The 19,019-nt window shown below is 37.0% G+C and overlaps 1 protein-coding gene across 12 annotated transcripts in view; it reads left to right on the top strand.

Moving 5' to 3' along the window:
- The window catches only part of Dop1a (DOP1 leucine zipper like protein A), an 85,463-nt gene that overhangs the window by 22,050 nt on the left and 44,394 nt on the right, over nt 1–19,019 (top strand). For 7 of the 12 annotated variants that reach the window (XR_012909984.1, XM_075965079.1, XM_075965081.1 and 4 more), the window contains exons 2-7: nt 115–305; nt 2,175–2,356; nt 6,533–6,703; nt 9,051–9,244; nt 10,824–10,918; nt 18,033–18,132. Coding sequence is in view for 11 of the 12 variants with exons in the window: in XM_075965079.1 (XP_075821194.1) it covers nt 168–305; nt 2,175–2,356; nt 6,533–6,703; nt 9,051–9,244; nt 10,824–10,918; nt 18,033–18,132 (880 nt within the window). In the remaining variant the exon portion in view is untranslated. Of the gene's footprint in view, nt 1–114; nt 306–2,174; nt 2,357–6,532; nt 6,704–9,050; nt 9,245–10,819; nt 10,919–18,032; nt 18,133–19,019 lie in introns of all 12 variants that reach the window. The other 5 variants (XM_075965084.1, XM_075965080.1, XM_075965085.1 and 2 more) reach the window with 1 other exon arrangement.

Genomic DNA, 19,019 nt, shown 5'->3' with positions numbered 1-19,019 from the left:
AATTTTGAGTGCCTCTATTAAAGAAACTGTAAAATTAGTCATTTCTTTTATGATGAGACTCTATGAACACACTTCCATACTTTGTAACCTTGGTTCCCTTGGAATCTCTTATAGGTAATGATTTTGCATGACTTTGGAACTGGTCTCTAGCGGGACACGGTGGGAGGATGAACACAGAAGAGCTGGAGTTATTGAGTGACTCCAAATACAGAAACTATGTAGCTGCAATTGACAAAGCACTAAAGAATTTTGAATACTCCAGTGAATGGGCAGATTTGATATCAGCGCTTGGAAAACTCAACAAGGTATGCTTGTTTTACTCATTTAGTAAAAGGAGTAAAAAAAATCAGAAATCTAGTTATACCTGTTTACACAAGTTTTATCTAAATCTTAAGGAATATAAAGTGTAACCGAACCTCATTTTATATATGGATTAGAATTCATGACTTCTTACTGTGTAGTCAGGCATGCTACTAACACTTCGGCAGTTCTCATTAAAAAAACAGTACCACTCAAAAGATGCAATTATGATCACTATCGGTACCTGTAAAAGCTCAAGACTGGGAAGCATGTATGTTACTGTGAGGACAAGTTTCTGTGATTGAGCATCAGGTAAAGCTCTGGAGTTTATAAATAGAAAGTAGTGACTGCAATATCCTTTCCAAATGTTATAAGTGCATCAATAAGAAATACTTTATCCCTAGGCAAGCCAAGTTACAAGTCAGTACTTTTTACAAAGGCAGTTTTTAATATAATCCCTAGGCCTTAGAACTTCACTTGAAATGAGCCGCCTTTTATAACTCTGGCACTGACCAATGCTCAACTTTCTGTTTTGACCCAATAATGGTTTATAATTTCAGTCAAACTTTTCTTACTTCACACATATAGTTTTGGTATAATTATTGTTCTTAGTGATTGGGGATGCTTCTAGATATATTGAAAAAAGCAGGATAGAAAATGAATCCTTTTAAAATAACCGTTTGAACATCAAACAGTTCCATGTGCAGTTATTAGGAAAAAAAATCTTAAGATGCATAGCTAGGACAATAGATGGCAAGGTATTTCACTCTACAGATCATTACCCTGATAGTACAAGAAAAAAAAAGCTTTCATTTTCATTGTGCTAAGAACTTATATTAAAATGGGGACATATACACTTCTGTGTTGCACATTATAACATCCACAAAAATCACTCCATAGTATGACTTCACTTATAGGAAGTTAAGTTCTTTGTCTTGCTGAAAAATTGCTAAGAGTCCCATTTTGAAGGCTGCTTGGGAATTATTAATATGAATTAGACTAAGAACGTAATTAGCTTCTTATACATTCATCAATTTGTGAAAACACCTCACTGTATCTAAATAACAAAAGTTAAGATACTAAGATTATAGATGAAAGTAAGGTAAAACGTAGTAGAACAACACACACACACACAGAGAGAGAGAGAGAGAGAGAGAGAGAGAGAGAGAGAGAGAGAGAGAGAGAGAGAGAGAGACTGGCAACTCTACTGCTGACTTCTCTACTGTATTGCACTTGACAGTTTCTCTCTCTCTCTCTCTCTCTCGCTCTCTCGCTGTCTCGCTCTCTCTCGCTCTCTCGCTCTCTCGCTCTGGCTCTCTCTCTCGCTCTGGCTCTCTCTCTCTCTGGCTCTCTCTCTCTCTCTCTCTCTCTCTCTCTCTCTCTCTCGCTCGCTCGCTCGCTCTGTATTACCCTCGCCTTGGTGGGGGAAGGGCAGGCAATATGATTTTCTGTCTCAGAGAAAATAGCTGCAAAAATCTGTTGCTTTTATTCTGTACATTTTATACAAAGTGTTCTTTCATTAAAAGTACCTTAAAAACCAGGAGGTGGTGGTGCACGCCTTTAATCCTAGCACTTGGGAGGCATAGGCAGCCACATATCTGAGTTCAAGGCTGGCCTGGTCTACAGAGCTAGTTCCAGAGCAGCCAGGGCTACACAAAAAAACCCTGTCTCAAAAAAAAAAAAAAAGGCAAAAGACCTTAACAGAAATGTTAGTTTGTAATCGGTGTGTTTTAACAATGTAATTCTTTTTAATTTTGTGTTTTCATTTCAAATGTATACTGATATAACTTTCAAAAGCTGTCTTTGAAATATATAAGAAAATAAAAATAAAATGAGACATTTTTCTCAGTTGCTCTGAAATTATTTTCTTCAAGGTTTTACAAAACAATGCCAAGTACCAGGTAGTACCCAAAAAGCTGACCATAGGCAAACGCCTAGCTCAATGTCTGCACCCAGCATTACCAGGTGGAGTTCATCGGAAGGCACTTGAAACATACGAAATCATCTTCAAAATCATCGGACCTAAGCGACTTGCCAAAGATCTTTTTTTATATAGGTAAGAGTAGTTTTCTTAATTATGTACAATATAAAAATATATTTCCAGCCAGGTTGATACTTGCTTTTAGTCCCAGCACTTGAGAGGCAGAGCCACGCAGATCTCTATAAGTCTGAGAACAGCCTGGTCTACATAGCAAGCTCCAGACCAGCCAAGTTTGCATGATAAGATCCTGTCTCCAGATATATGTATGTATGCATGGCTAAACCATTTAACCTTTCTACAATAAAATTTTGAAAAAATGTTTCTTACATAAATGTTACATATTTGAATTAAGTAACTTAGAAAAAAATAAAACATTTTTCTATTTGTTTTTTTTATTTTTAGATATTATTCATAAAAGTTATTCAAAATTGTTGACACTAATAAGGTTGGAAGCTAGGCTGAGGAAAATAAAATACCTTGGTTTCTTGTAGCTTTGATATTTTTGACCATCTTTTGCTTTGGCTTCTATGAAATGGCATTTTTCTTTTATCTTTTTCATTATCCTTTATTCCCCTTCCTCTTCTACCCCAGTTCAATACCTGCCATTTCTTAGGGCTTAGTTCAGACAGGCCTTCTATGTACTCACTTTATATTTTCTTGTTAAACAAACATATCCACACCTATATTTATCTTCTTTATCTTACCATATGTATTTAAAGTGTGTAACGTGATGACATGAGATATGTACTCTAGTGAAGTAGATTCATTTGTCTCTCATCACACAGTCCTCTGGACTTTTCTTGATGCTTATCTGTTACTTGTATCCTTAGGCCTGCATCTCCCTACTTCCTCCCACGCCTGATAACCATGGTTTGTTTCTTATGTATGGACTCAAATTGATGTCCCAAGTGCTGGCCTTAGCCTTAACCTCTAGACTTGGTCATCACATATGTGTGTATCTTTAAAAGCCATTAAAATATTACCTGTTTAAAAATAAATCTATGCTTCCTTAACTTGCCCTTCCTGCATTGTACTGCATTGTCACCATCAGTCCCTTTGCACAAGCCTAAAAAGTGAGTTGTACATTTGTTAATAGTGTCCATATTCTCCTACCTCCTGTGCAGTCTCCCTGAAAGCTCTGTCTTGCAATGATTAGGAGTGGGGGTGTCAGACTAACTCTGTGTTCTTGTGTTTAACCTATTTGTGACTCATCTACAAAAATGGAAATGATATAGCTGGTCTCATAGGATTGTTAGTAGAACTAAAAGTCAATATACAGAAAGTACTTACAACCATGTGCATATTACTCTGATGTGTTTCCAAAGCATCTGTCTACCTCACTGGCAGCTGCCAGTCCAAGTGAGCATCATCTTTACTCTGGGCTTTGTCATTGGCCTAATACTTGGCACAGTCCTTAGCTTTTTATATTCTCTTCTTCACACAGTATTAGAATGATCTTTTTAAAATACATTAAACAAATGATGTTACATATGGCTTCTGAGATTTCATGTACTGGGTTGAAAAAAATTCCAAACTAAGATAATCTAATGTACAACATAGATTGTCTGTATGATCCTTAATTGTGTAAGGATTCCTCTCTTTGGCAAGCAAACAAGCTCTTCAGGGGACTTCAGCTGGACATCCTCTTCCTAGGAATACCATCAGATCTCACAGGCTGAGGACCCAGGGAGACTACTTCCAATTCTAACACCAAGAACAAGTCCAGACCTCCAGACTTGTGACCTCTTTAAGTTCAGTTAATTTGCTAGAAATAAAATTCAGAGAAGTATATTTATTGACTATCAAGAAAGATATTTTAAAGGACACAGGTATGCAGCAAAATGAAAGTCCTGAGCACAGGAGTTTCACTTCCTTATCCAGAACTGAGGTACATACACTGCCTCCCAGAAAGTGAATGAGTTTCTGGTTTTCTTCCTGCATGGGTCTATGTATCCAGAGTTCAGAAACTCTGAAGCCTCTATCCTTTGAGGTTTTTATGCATACTTAAATACATAGGCAAGATTAAAACATGAGCAACCATATAGCAAAAAATGTGTGCTCTGGTGCTCACTGCTGACACACTGAACAGGGAAGCCAGCATGGTCTTCCTGCCACTTTCTTTTTAGCGCCTCTGTGTAACATTACCTCCTAAAAGGTTTGGGGAGGATCCTTTTTGAAATTGAAGCCTTCTACTGCCAATCAAGGTAGATGAATGAATTTCTGTACAGCTACATCCAAGTCAAAATGGCAAGGAAAAATTAATTTCTACAATCTCCCTTTGAAAAGAGAAAGTTCAGTTTTTATAATCTGGCTTTGGGATAAAAAAGAAGCTGATTTCTGAATTTAAAATACCATAACAAACAAAAGACTGTCCTTCCATCATCTTCATTGCTTTAGAACACAGATGGAAGGCCAAATGCTTTTGTTTCTTTTCTTTTTTATTATTTAAGGTACTCTTTTGCTCTAGTTACTTAGTAAGTAATAAGTACTATGAAAGTGAGAACTAGAAACTATGAATGATAGACATAGTTTATATATCACAAAATTTATATCATATCACATGTAGAAGGGTCGTGTCACAGTTGAAGAGTATGGGGAGGGGGTAAAATATAAAATAGAGATTATGTGTCTGTAGGGGGATGGATGGATAGATAAGATTGGATGGATGGATGGATGGATGGATGGATGGATGGATGGATGGATGGATGGACAGACAAACACTTACATTTGGATATAACACTGTAATCAAATATGTTCACTTCATACTCTTAAACATTGATGCAGAATGATGGCTTCAAGCTGAGAGCTGGTTAAATTTGGATTTGGAGGTTTGTTTATTGCAATCTGTTAGCGTTATGGAGAATATTTGAGTACATTGGGTTTGAAGCAAAGATGTCAGCAGAGAAAGACAGAAATTAAGGAGATAGAGTTGTCAATGACACTAGCCCATCTCAAAGGTAGGTTACAACCCCAGGCACACAGTCGGCAGTTGCACAAAGACAGAGTATGACTGTATCTTCAGGTCACACAGTTCCTAAAATTTCTGGCAGAAAACTGGCCAGTTGCACGTTACTTCTACTTCCCTATAAACTAGGAGTGATTGAGAATCTTCATCTTCAAAGCATTACTTGAATGTAGAGCATGATGCAAGGGATTTAAATATAGAAACCTCTTTGACCTCTTATTCCTGATACAAATAGTTCAGCTCTAGTAATAAATACTCCAATAAGTTATAAAAATAAAATAGGTTTACTATCCTACTCTAGTTAGCAGATAAGTTTCATTGAGGAACTGACATAAACTGAGAGCTGGATGATTAAGGATCCTCCAGTGCTTATAAGGATGTAGGCAAGAGAGTAGGGGTTGTGTCTTTGTGATGGGCAAAGGCCTGGACCCTACAGAGGGCATGGAAGGTTCTCAAAGAAACCAGCAGAAAACGCTTCAGAATGGCTAAGTTGGAAGTGCAAGAACAAAATAGGTGAGTACACATGGGTTGTACAACATATGCAGTAGCCACAATTTAAAAACTGTTCAAAACTGTTGGCAACAGGAAATCTATGAGAGGTTTTTACTGCAAGTAGTGGCTTCAGGGCAGTTTTCAATTCTACCTGTTGAGACAAGGTGATGAAAATATGGCAATCTCTCCTAGGTAATTACACAGATGATATAGGAAGAATTTACCCAGGCATCATCTAGATGAGAAACCTGAAGAAAGAACATGGCCAGTATTAATGGAGGAGGTTTGATTTATTTTGGTTTCTTTTATTCAAGGTCTCTCTACAGGCTCTGGCTGTCATGGAACTCACTATGTAGATCAGGCTAGTCTTGAACTACAAGAGATCTACCTGCCTCTACCTCCTGAGTGCTGGGATTAAAGCTGTGCACTACCAGCATGGATCTTGGAGGAGACATTTTTATAGTGGGGCAAACATCACTCCTAGACTTTTAGCCAGCCAATAACAGAGATGCCATATTCTAAAACACTAGTTGCAGAGGAGAAAGGACAGGGTTTTGGAAAAATGAGAATTCTTGTTTGGAAGTGTAAAATATAAAGACTGCAATAGATAGGAAGCTGCAGGGCTTATGAGTATGAAACTCATTAGAGAATTGGTTTAGTTTAATCAATGTAGAAGTCATTAATAGATACTATTCTATCATTTGCTGTGACCTGTTTCATCAAAAATAAAAGATATGATGTAATTGCATATGAATTAATGTTGGTGCTTTTTTACATCTTTTATTTTTTGACAGTTCTGGGTTGTTTCCGCTACTTGCCAATGCTGCTATGTCTGTGAAACCAGCACTGCTCAGTTTGTATGAGATATATTACCTGCCTTTGGGAAAAACTCTGAAACCTGGTCTCCAGGGATTGCTGACTGGTATTCTTCCTGGCTTAGAAGAAGGATCAGAGTACTATGAGAGGTAATATGGTATTTGGTCCACCGTGGTTCTACAGATTATGGATTAGTCAGCAACCATCCTTAACTGTGTTTTAACATCACAAAATTAATTTTTATAGATGCATCAACATAACACATTAATATTTCAGTAACATCAGCTTGGAGAGATGGCTCAGCACTTGAAAGCACTGGCTTCTCTTGGAGAACATCTAGGTTATATTCCTAGCAGGAAACTGTAACTCCAGTTCCATGGAATCTGTTGACCTCTTCTGGCCTCCCTGGGTACCAGACATGCAGACAAAGCATCCATACACACATAAAAAATAAAAGTTAAGAAAAATATTATTGGGACTAGAGAGATGGCTCAGGGATTAAGAGCACTTGCTGCTCTTCCAGAGGACCTGTGTTCCAATTCCAGCACCCACTTGGAGGTTCACATGCATCTGAAACTCCAGTTTCAGATTTGGCATCATTTTCTAGTTTCCACGTGTGGTACACAGATGTACATGCAGAAGAAACAGACATATAAAATAAGATTTCAATAGCAGTAAAAATTACTGTAAAGTATATCTTTGGAGCTTAGAAACACTTTTTAATATTTCCTAATTGTGTTCCATTTTTCTCATCTGTAAATGAAGCATAATATCTATCTCTGTGTTACTGTAGTAATGAAACGAGTCCAGTGCTTTGCACATGTGTGTAATTCACTCAAAAATTATTACCCATAATTTAAAATAATGATACCAAAAATAGAGTAACAAATAAGGAAGAGTACGAAATGGGGCCCTATACCAGCCCTGTTTGATCTGCCAATAGGAGAAAATAGCTCTGTGCCAGTGTGCTGCTTTTCATTGACTGTTGCCATGACACTCCATACTTAGTGTTAAGAGAAGGATCGCTTCTATTTTGGAACTTATTGTTCTTTCGGTTTGTTGTGTTGCTTTGTCGTGTTTTCTTTGTTTTGTTTTTGTTTGGTTGGTTTGGTTTGGTTTTTGCTTTTTTGAGATAGAGTTTCTCCATGTACCCTTGGCTGGCCTTCTTGTGCCTCCTGAGTGCTGGGATTAAAGGTGTGTGTCGCACCCACCCAGCAAGCCTATTGTTTTCCAAGAGCTAGTAGCTACAGACAGTGCATGATACCCTTATCTCATTACTAGAAAAAGAAAGAAACTGAGTTTAGGTGGCAAAAATAGAAAATCCTAAGTTTAAGTTGTGAGTAGATGTAATGATTGAAACTTAAGTAAGTGTACTGACTAATTATGCTAGTGTATTTCAATGATTTCAACAATACCAAAAGAATCTAATCCTGAAAATACTGGATTATCTTTAGAGGCTAAATTGAAAAGAATATATATATTCTTTTCTGTCATTATCATTATCATGTGCCTTTGTGTGCCTGATGTGTATGGAAGTTAGGGGACAGCTCTGTGCAGGTGATTCTCTTCTACCTTCATTTGGGTTCCAGAATGGGAGTCTGCTCTTCAGGCTTCCATGGCAAGTGCCTTTACCCCTGAGCCATTCTATGACCCATGATATTTGCTATTATTAGTTTACCTACTTGCTTATAATTTTAGAAGTATAATATAAAAGTAGTTCATTTAGTTTAGAAGTAAGTTTTAAATTATTCCTTTAAGGGAGGTATATAATCAGTCCCATTTAATTCTACTAGTTGTAATTAAAATTTTGTAAAGAAATTAGGTAATCCTCTTTCTGGTTGCAGTGTTCTGTAATTTATGTTTTGCTAAGTATTCTATATGAGTACTATAAAATGTTTATAAATGTATAATTTTAATGCTAAGATAAACTGAAGACAGATTAATGTTACTATTAAATCATTATCAGAAATCATCTGACTCTAATACAATAGACTTCTATATATTGAATTATCTTGTTTACAAAAGTCAGTCATTAATGTTCTTAGCTTAATTTTTGTCATAGGTCTAATTCACTTAGATTATTGTGAACTGTGTGTTCTGATTGCAAAAAGAATGAAGCATTTCAGAATGTCTTTCTTGTAGGAAGTCAGCATAGGTATGCCGAGATTGGTTAACTAATTTTATATATGTGACTTTACTGCTTACAGTAACTTAACAACCTGCTGAAGTAGACAGGTGCTGCAGTGCTGTTCTCTGCATCTTACAGATGGAGACTGAATTGAAATGATTACATTTATCCAACTGATACACAGTAGAATCAGGACTTGGACCCCTTCTCTGACTTTTGAAGAGTCTTCTTCCAGACTAGCTCATTTGTTTCCAGAGTGGAGCACATGACTGTCTGTGGATGCTGTCATTTATTTTGGAAGAGAATAATGATTTCTCTTATCTGACACTGAGTGTTTCCCTCTTTCACCCTTCTGTTGTGCACCCCAGAACAAACACACTGCTGGAAAAGGTTGCTGCTGCAGTAGAACAGTCGGCATTCTACAGTGCACTATGGGGCAGTCTGCTCACCAGTCCCGCTGTGCGCTTACCCGGGATCACATACGTTCTGGCCCATCTGAACAGGAAGCTTTCCATGGAAGATCAGCTGTATATAATTGGCAGTGACATCGAGCTCATGGTAGGTTGTCACATCAAAAGTGTTTCTCTAGAGCCAGGCATTCCAGACTATTCTGAGGGTTATGCCATGGGCAGCATTCCTGTTTTCCGAAGCTTGCCATTTTTCATCAGAGAAAGCTAACAACCAAAATACTGAATAATTATTGATATTTTAAAAGATTAATATTTCATGTGAAAGACATTATTATTTTTGCCTGTTAACCTTTTTTCAAGTAAATTCATGATTTTTATTGTTCCTGTCTTGCTTACTAATAGAACACTCTTACCATAGCTACATTTATTATAATAGCCTAAAGTGGACCTTCAATCTTTTCTTTATAAGAAAGATGAATTTTAGAAAAAGTGATATAGCTGAATTTTTCATAAGGTTTGAGGAACAGGATGAAAACCAAAGCAAGCAGTGAGAAAGAGAATAGCACACTGACTGTGTTCTTACGTTTTTTCCAAGACTGTTAATGGAAGAAAATCTTTATATGATGCTGTAGTCTTAAAATGAGGGAGGAATTTATTTTCAAAACTTCTTAAATGTTTTTTAATTAATCTTGTTTTCCATATAATTATATGACTCATATTTAATGTACAACTTTGTTTAGTGTCTTAGCTAGGGTTTCTATTTCTAAAAAGAGATACTATGACCTCGGCAACTTTTATGAGGAAAACATTTGAGGGGGCTCACTTAACAGTTTCAGAGGTTCAGTCCTTTATCATCATGACAGGGAGCATGGCAGCATGGAGGCAGATGTGATGTTAGAGGAGTAGCTCAGAGTCCTACATCTTGCAGATAACAGGAAGTTGACTGGTCAGTATTCTGCGCATAGGAAACCTCAAAGCCTGCCCCCACAATGACATTCTTCCTCCAACAAGGCCATACCCACTCCAACAAAGTGATGCCTCCTAAAAGTGCCTCTCCTTACAAGATTATGGGTGCTCATGACATTCAAACTACCATAGTTAGATTTAGTCAAGTATTGCTTGCATTCACTAAAATTGGGCCATCTTACATGTATGAATTTTCATATATACATACAATGTATACAATCTCCTAAACGCTACTATAAAGAAGACTAACAAAATTGTATCACACCAAACAACACTAGACCTATTATGGCTGCTCCTTTCCTGTTTTTAGATCCTTGAAAACATTGTTTGATTTCTGTTTTTTATTTCCACTCCATCCAGACTGTTAATATGAGTTGAAACATACTGCTTACGCCTGTGGGTATGGTTTATTCACAATTTATAACACAGTGGAGTTTAGTCCATGCTTCTGTGTTTGTTGCTTTATATTGCTCCATATTCTCTTATGATCAGTACTGTAGTGTGATTACTCTTTCATCAGTCAGTGGACATTTGACTTCCATCCCACTTAGAGCAAGTATTTGTAAAGCTGCTGTGCAATATTTGCACAAGCATGCTGTGTGGACATGTAATGGGGCATAGGGTAAAAGTCATTGATACTGACAGTAACATTTGTGTGTGTGGTGCTCTCTGATAGGCACAGTATATTTTCTCTTTCTTAGATAAATGAAAAGTTACTGTGGAAAGCATTTCCAAGCATGCTAAAGGCTTTCTTATTTCAGGTAGAAGCAGTAAGTACTTCAGTGCAGGACTCGAGTGTACTTGTACAGAGAAGCACACTGGACCTCATCCTCTTCTGTTTTCCATTCCATATGAGTCAGGTAAAACTTTAATGCTAATGTTTTCAACAAAGACATTCTTTGATAATCATAGATCTGTGATGTATAGTCATTTTAAAGGTACCATATTAGAATATTTTCTTCATAAGTATATAGAAAACATTCCTTCTTGATGAAGTAGAAATTGTATTTTAAAGAAAAATACTAAACTGTTTGATAAGCATATAGTAAATGAAGGAGATTATTTTATACATTTCAAAACATTTCTAAACTTTAAAAAGAAGGGAGTGCTCATTGTTAACTCTTAAATAAGCAGCCTTTAGACCGAGGCCTTCAACCCAGCTAACATATGACTGATGTTACCTTATTTTTACTTTGGTGGCTCCACCATTACATGCCAGAACATTAGAGGAGTTAGTCATTGTTTGAGAACCAAATATTTGCCAGGCAGTGATAGCACACACCTTTAATCTCAGCACTTGGAAGGCAGGGGCAAGCGAATCTCTGTGAGTTCGAGACCAGCCTGGTCTACAAGAGCTAGTTCTAGGACAGGCTCCAAAGCTACAGAGAAACCATGTCTTGAAAAACCGAGGGAAAAAAAGAACCAAATACTTAGTGCCTGTGCCATTTGCTACTGATTTCACTACAGATACAAGCAACTGACTTGACAAATCACAAATGAAGTGTGTCATTACTGAGATTTAATTTAATCCATATCCTTAATTTGAAAGACATGATAGAAATCTTTTAAAAGAATAAACTTTAATTAAAAATGAGACTTAAAACACCAGAATATATACATTCAGAATGGTGGAACCAAATACCATAAATAATAAGATACAGAGATTTTCTGCTTTGAAAATTAAACTTATACCAACTGTAGTAGCACATGCTTTTAATCCAAGCACTCAGGGGGCATAGGCAGGTGCATCTCTGGTTTTCATAATGAATTCCAGGACAGTCAGAGCTACATAATAAGATCCTGTCTCAAAAAAATAAAATACATTTCTAAAATGGGATTAGCAGGAAGGACTTTGTTTTTCTCATAATGACTGCTAGTTGAGAGCTCAGCAGTTTTTCATTTAGCTAAATTTTCTTTGCTACTCTACTTTCAGTTTTAACTACTTCATTTAATTTGAATATTTAATTTGAATAAATAATAATTGAAGAGTTTTATTGTTCATCGAGTACATTATCACTAGTGACATATAAACCACTTCTAGTTTCTATTTTGAGACTCTCACTCTTAACCATGGGCCTTTTTTCTGCACTTTGGATTTTCACATTTCCCCTATTGGGAAAATTCAGTGTAAACTAAGCTTGCCAAAGCTGTAGCATAGTGGTGACTGGACCATAGCGTGGGAACATTTTTAAAGTCTTATAAAAGAAAGCAATGAGTCAAAGCAATGTGGATAACAACCTAAATATATACACATAGAAAGAGTATCAATGACCTTTGATCTTGACCTTTCTTCCTGTTGAAACATTCTATATTAATAATCCCTCCATCGAGATGCTCCTCCACAGCATCCAGAAATTAAGTCTTAGGCTTCAACTGATAAGAGCTTAATTTGTAATTTCATTAGCTCAGCGATGAAAACTAAACCTTCCCCATACTTTCCTACTCTCCCTTCTCTCTGTCCCTGCCAGCCAGAATTCTACCAGACCTCCTGTGCTGTGTTTCAGGAAAGCAGTGGTATGTTAACGCAGTCTTTTGGTGTTCACCTCTCTGCTACTCTTGCAGTTCTGATCCTCCCTTGCTGTGCTACATTATATAAGGCTCCGAGGCTGGTATAGCCATCTTTGTTCCCCACTTGACCTTTTTTCATGTCTTGTGTGTAATAAATTCTTAGCAAGTATTGATTTTAATTGTAACTTAACAGAGCCTTCATTAACTACCTCAAAAATATGATTGTTGTTATGCTATGGATGAACTGGTAGACTTCTTTAACATACTTCAGGTAAAGCTGACCTGAGTGTCTACTATTAAATGCTAGTGAGCTTTTATATATTATAGTGATCTTTTACATATCGCAAAATATGGAGTGATGTCCGCAATATTTACAAATGGCTTCTTAGCCATACATTTGGTAATGGTGGCACATGTCTGTAGCTCCAGCATTGAGAAAGATAAGGCAAGATTGCAAATTCAATAGACTTTGTGTCTAAAATGAAAAAAAAGTAAATTCTTATCTTAGCTCAGAGGTAAAAGCTTCAGGCCCTGAGTTCAATCTGTAACATGTTTTATGTTTTTACATGATGTTTTCAAATATATGCATAGAGAGGAGGAGAGAAAAACATTGTAGAATGGCTGAATTGAGCTAACTCATGTATTACTTCACATGCTTATTTTCTGCAGTGAGAACACTTTGAGTACAGCACGTTTTAACTATGGTTACCATGATACAGATTTCTGAAAATTCCTCCAGAAATTGAAGTTTTATAGCTTTTACCATGTCTTCTGTTCTTTTCTATTTGAGTTTTCTCCTCAGATACGATGGGGAGACATTGGTGCTTCCAAGATTTTGGGACAGTGCCTATAATCTACATGTCTGCTAGTGAGGAGATAGCATAGGAGTTCTCAAACTTTTGGTTGCAAGATGCTATTGCATGCTTAATAAGTATTGAGGATCTCAACAGTTTCTTGATATAAGTTAGTACTATCCATATTTATCATATAATTTTTAAAAGTCTACTGATTTATCTGAAAATACTGAGTTATCTTACCAGCATGAATGACATTTATAGAAAGAAGTATGTTATAGAAAAAAAAAGGAAGGTAAGAAAGAAATTAGTGAGAAGTAGAGTTTCATATTTTTGTCAATCTCTTTAATAACTGGCCTGAAAGCTCATAGCTGCTTTTTGGTTGATGTATAAGGAAAATAAAACAAAATAAAAAACAATTCTCACATTGATCTACTGTTTGAAAATCAAGGAATCATTAATATGTTCTGTTAATAAGTACACACTTTTTGATACTATACCAAAGTTACATCTGCTGTTTTATAGTTAATTGCAATATGTAAATATAAATCAACTTTTAGAATTCTCTTCTGTTAAACAGGCTGCAACTTTTACTCATGTATGATTTTGCATCATCAAGTTTGGTTATTTAAAAAATGATGGTGTACTCAACTGGGCAGATTTTCTATACATAGACCACCACTACATTAAACTAAACAATAACATTTGTTGCTATTACCACTTATATGTATAACCTTTTTTCATCACTGCCACCTGTGTGAGACACCTTAAGGGAAGAAAGGTTTATTTTAGCTTACTCTTCCACAGATTTCAGTCATTTTAATAGGGAAGGGATGGCAGCCAATGGAGCTCAATACATGGCAATAGAAACTTACTGTAGCAACTGTGCATTCAAAGTGCAGCTCCCACTCACCACCTCCACCAGCTCATCTGCACCTCCTGAAGACCCCAAAGTAGAACATGAGCTTGGAGGCAGGTGTTTCTGGTTTAAGACAGTGTCTTTAAAAGCAGTATTTACATTCATTTATTATGTGTGTGTGTGTGTGACCACAGCACTGATGAGGAAGTCAGAGGACAATTTGCAGGATTCAATTCTCTTAGCATTTATTGTTGATTCTGAGGATTGAGCTCATGCTATCAGGGTTGGCAGTAGCCATTTTTACCTATTGAGCCATCTCACCAGCCCTTAACTATAACGCTTGGTCAGTAAAAACAAAAAAATTCATAACTGAACCCTTCAGGCATAGTCCTAGTTACCCATCTTTTGTTGAGCCCAAAGGATGACTGATCAGTCATCCCCAAACTGTTCCCAAACCCACGGTTTAATCCACATTGTGCCTCCTGTATACCAGCCTAGTTTGGGTCACCTGACTTGAGCCCACTCATGCCGCGTCCAACCTTCAGGCCTTCCCCCGGGTGCTTATTCTATGCCACATCCAGTCTGTCGTAACCCAGAACCCAGATCTGGACATGAGTCAAGCCTGGTGAGTCACTGGCACCTAATATGCCTGCAACATCTTCAACCCTCAGCAAGTGCACAGCCTGTTTAACATCCTAGCCTGAGGTGTAGCTTGCACCTCTCACAGCTGGTCAAAATGCAAAGAACAGCTGATCATGGGTGCCTGGCCCTAACTGATACAGCTATAACACAACCCCTACACCTAAAGCTCATAGAAGGTTGTGAAAGAGTTGGTGGAAAGATTGTAAGAGCTTGAGGATCAGGACATCCGCTTCAAGATTGTGTCTTCTAAATATGACAGGGAAGCTGTACCCATGAAATTTCAACAACATGCTTGCCTAAACAAGACCTGAACAGTAATTGACATGCCTACGTAGATGGTGGGAATTTCACAAGTCTCTGCCACTAGATGAAGAGCCACAGGCAAAATGGCTGCTGAGAGAAGTAGAATCAGTTTTTCCCAGTTGGTTTTCCAGTACTGAGTGGTCACCCTAAAAACATACATACACATACACATAACACAAAATGGTTGTTATTGATGTATTTATTCATTTATAACAGCTAAAGATAAAGATGCAATGTGGGCTGGAGATTATTGGCTGCTCTTCCAGAGGTCCTGAGTGCAACTACTAGCAACCACATGGTAGCTTATAGCTATCTGTAATGAGATCTGGTACCCTCCTCTGGCCTGCAGGCATACATGCAGGCAGAACACTGTACATGTAATAAATAAATCTTTTTTTAAAAGAAAAGATAGAGAAGCTATTAGCTGGAGAAGGAGGAGGTCGGACTTGGAGGAAGGAGAGAAAGGTAGAAATGACGTAAATACATATGTTCATATATATGAAGCTTAAAAAACTAAGTACTGAAAAATTTTTAACTCAGTGTCTTGAAGCAGTGTAATTTTAACACAAAGTCTTCTACAATTTAATTAGCTTTCTTTTGGAATTTCCAATATTATTATTTATACCAATATTGTTTTCATTTAAGTGACAATATCATGTTGTTTAAGAAGGGACTACTAAATGCCAAAATCTAAAATATCCCATATTTTATATTGGATATAGCCCAACATATTATAAAGAAAGACCATAGTTTGGCAAAAATGGTATTCTGGTTTTTTTTTTTTGGGTGGGGGGAGCTTTTCAGTTCTTAACAGTAAGACAACCCTTCTACATTATACAATTTCAGTATACAAAATAGTAAAAGTCATAAACTGAAAAGTGTATCTTGAGTGACAAGCTCAAGTTTCAAAAGCATTCTTTTAAAAGACCTGTGAACTGGCTAGTTTCCTTCCTTCTTTCCTTTCCTTCTATGTACTGGAATTGAATTCAGGGTCTATTGCAAACACATCTACCACTGAGCTATACCATCAACTTGTTTTCCTTTTTTGCTGCTGTTTTTATTTTTCTCCAAGAATGTGGCAGTGAAAATACAAAGATTATAAGTATGGTAGATGCTTCTACTCACCTGCTTTTCATACGGATCTGCCAGATTGTTTAGCTTGCTTCTTACCTATTGGGAGAAATGACAACACAGCAAAAGAAAAAGTAAATACATTTAGATATTATATCATGTTTTCTTTATGTATGTTACGTAGCTGGTTTTCACCCTGTAAGCCACCTGGAATGGCACCTAGGGATCACACTTGACAAGTCTTCTGGCTTACTGACAGTATCTATAAAGAATGGGCATAATTTGTCACCTGTGGATGACCTGTATTCTGTATCATCTCAGCTGTTACTAATTCTGGGGATGATTCCCTTTCCATAACAGGAAGATTGTATAGAGAGGGTTTGTTGTGATTAAGGAAAGGTTAGCTCTGTAGTATTACCCAAACATTTTATTTTCACTATGCTTTTGGACCTTAAGAGGTCCATATACTTTTTGTTGCTGTTTTAATTTTTTATTAGTTCTTTGAGAATTTCATACAATGTATATGATAATATTCCTGCCTCCAACTCCTCCTAAATCTAGTCCCCTTCCCAACCCATCAATTTCTGTGTCGTTCCCCGCACCCCCAGCCAACTCATTCAATTCATTCTGTGCTGCCCATATTCTCCTGAGTGTAGCCTTGCACTGAAGCAGGATTGACCTTCTAAGCCATACCCTGAAAGAACACTGACTGCCCTCTCCCAGAGAGTGAACTGCCAACAACTGCAGCACAGAGATGGGGACTTGGGCACAGAGTCCCATGTCTAGTTACAGAGCTACTGGCGAATGAGAGAGAGCTGCCGGGGACTTTTTTACAGAGTAGTTTTAAATTGGTCAGTTTCCAAGATCAGATTTTAAGATTCCAAGATTACACATTTAAGTGATTACCCAGTGATGTTCTTTTGAAATTCATATTTTGTGTTTGCTTCAGTTGCACATGCACAGACAACTTTTAGGAGTCAGCTCTGTCCTTCCACCTCTCAGGTCATCAGGTTTGCATAACAAGAACTTTAACCCCTTGAGCCCCCAGTAATACCCTTAATGTTAACAAATTTATTAGCAATCTTCCATCTTTTCTTTTAATATTTTAAACATCAAATTAAAGCTAGAGGGGAAAAATCTGAAGGAAAAAGTTAAAGCTATTAGAACAAAAGGACTCTATTTGGATTTTATTTGTGGATTTTTTTCCATCTTTGAGGTATTACAAATAGAATTTTAAAAAGAAAAAAGAAAGAGAAGAGGACTGATTGCTGCTAAAGTCTTCCTGAAGATTTTAAAGTTCACTGCTAGTGTTGAACTGTTTTTCCTCTACAGTCCTCGTTTGTGTCAGATTGTACTGTTGATGGAGAGGAAAAGAGAACTTTAAACGTAATGTTAGAGTGAGTGAGTTATGGTTCCAGCTGTAAAACTGAAGTTGGAATTGGGCAGCTGGGCACAGTGGCACACACTTACTAGGGAGGTAGAGGCAAGCAGAAAGAACAGAAGGTCAGAGTGGAAGTTGAGGGCCATCCTTTGCTGCTTAGGGAGTCTGAAAACAGACTTGTAAGCTCTGTGAGACTACCCAGAAAGAAAACTGAGTCATATTACCTTTCTTCCTGTCTCCTCACGTGTGAACTAGAAGTAATAGCTCCTGTATTTGAAAGATTAGATGAAGCAATGTTATGTAAAAAGACCTCTCTTACACTCTAATGTTCTAAGAAAACTTCAAGGTATTCCTTTTTTTAAAAGAGTAAAAACAGTAGTATATCTCCATTAAGTATAACTACGTTCCTTTTTCAGGCCACTCGACCCGATATGATCAGGATTTTGTCAGCAGCCCTTCATGTAGTACTAAGGAGGGATATGTCCCTGAACCGAAGACTTTATGCATGGCTTCTTGGTAGGTATCTAATGAATATGCTTATAATTGACAAAAAAAAAAGGAGACTTGTCATGCATAACTGTTCTGAAATTGTATGAAGAAACTAAATATTTATGTGCAAATGAACAATAAAAATAAAATACTGTGCCAGAAAGATAGCTCTGTGGTTAAGAACGTCTGCTGCTCTTCTCGTGGACCAGGGTTTGGTTGCCAGCACCTGTATCAGGTGGCTCAGAACCACCTGTAATTCCAGCTTCAGGGGTTCCAGTGCCCTCTCCTGGCCTCCAAGGGCACATGCACTCGTATAGCACACACACATGCACTAAAAATCAATCAGTCAATCTTAGGTGGGGGGACTATTAATGATGACATTTTTGATCAAATTTCAAAACCCTCTTAAGGGGCTATTTGAATCCATAAAATCATGTTCACTTTAGCAAGATGTCGTTCCTGTTACACATTATACTTAATGTTAGTATATTAAAAAGATTAAGTGAATAGACAAAATAAGAACAAAATTTCCAAAACTTTCAAGTCATCAAGGAATCATAAGTAGTAATTACCACTGTCTTACAGATGACATCATTGTGAGACAGTGTGTGTACATAAGCCATAGAGCATTTATTATGTACGTGTAATCTTCTACCTTTTTATGAATGTTTTGTCTGTCCTCACAACCTCTTACTAGAGTGAAAGGACATTTGATGACTTTCCTTAGATATTGTAAATCCTCAGTTATTTTACTGTAAGATTTGGGGTAAAATAAGAAGATAACTTTGGAAGAATACTATTAGACTCATCTATTGAATTGGTTTCCCTTTATTAAACTATCTAAAATGGTCTCTCTTGCTGACACTGAATGGGCTACTAATTGGGTAAGTGTTTAGTGCTGTTTTTGAGATATT

This window comes from Microtus pennsylvanicus, chromosome 3 (genome assembly GCF_037038515.1).
Source record: "Microtus pennsylvanicus isolate mMicPen1 chromosome 3, mMicPen1.hap1, whole genome shotgun sequence".
Classification (NCBI taxonomy): Eukaryota; Metazoa; Chordata; class Mammalia; order Rodentia; family Cricetidae; genus Microtus; species Microtus pennsylvanicus.
The sequence above is the reverse complement of the archived record's forward strand: the minus strand, read 5'-3'. Positions and strand labels throughout refer to the sequence as shown.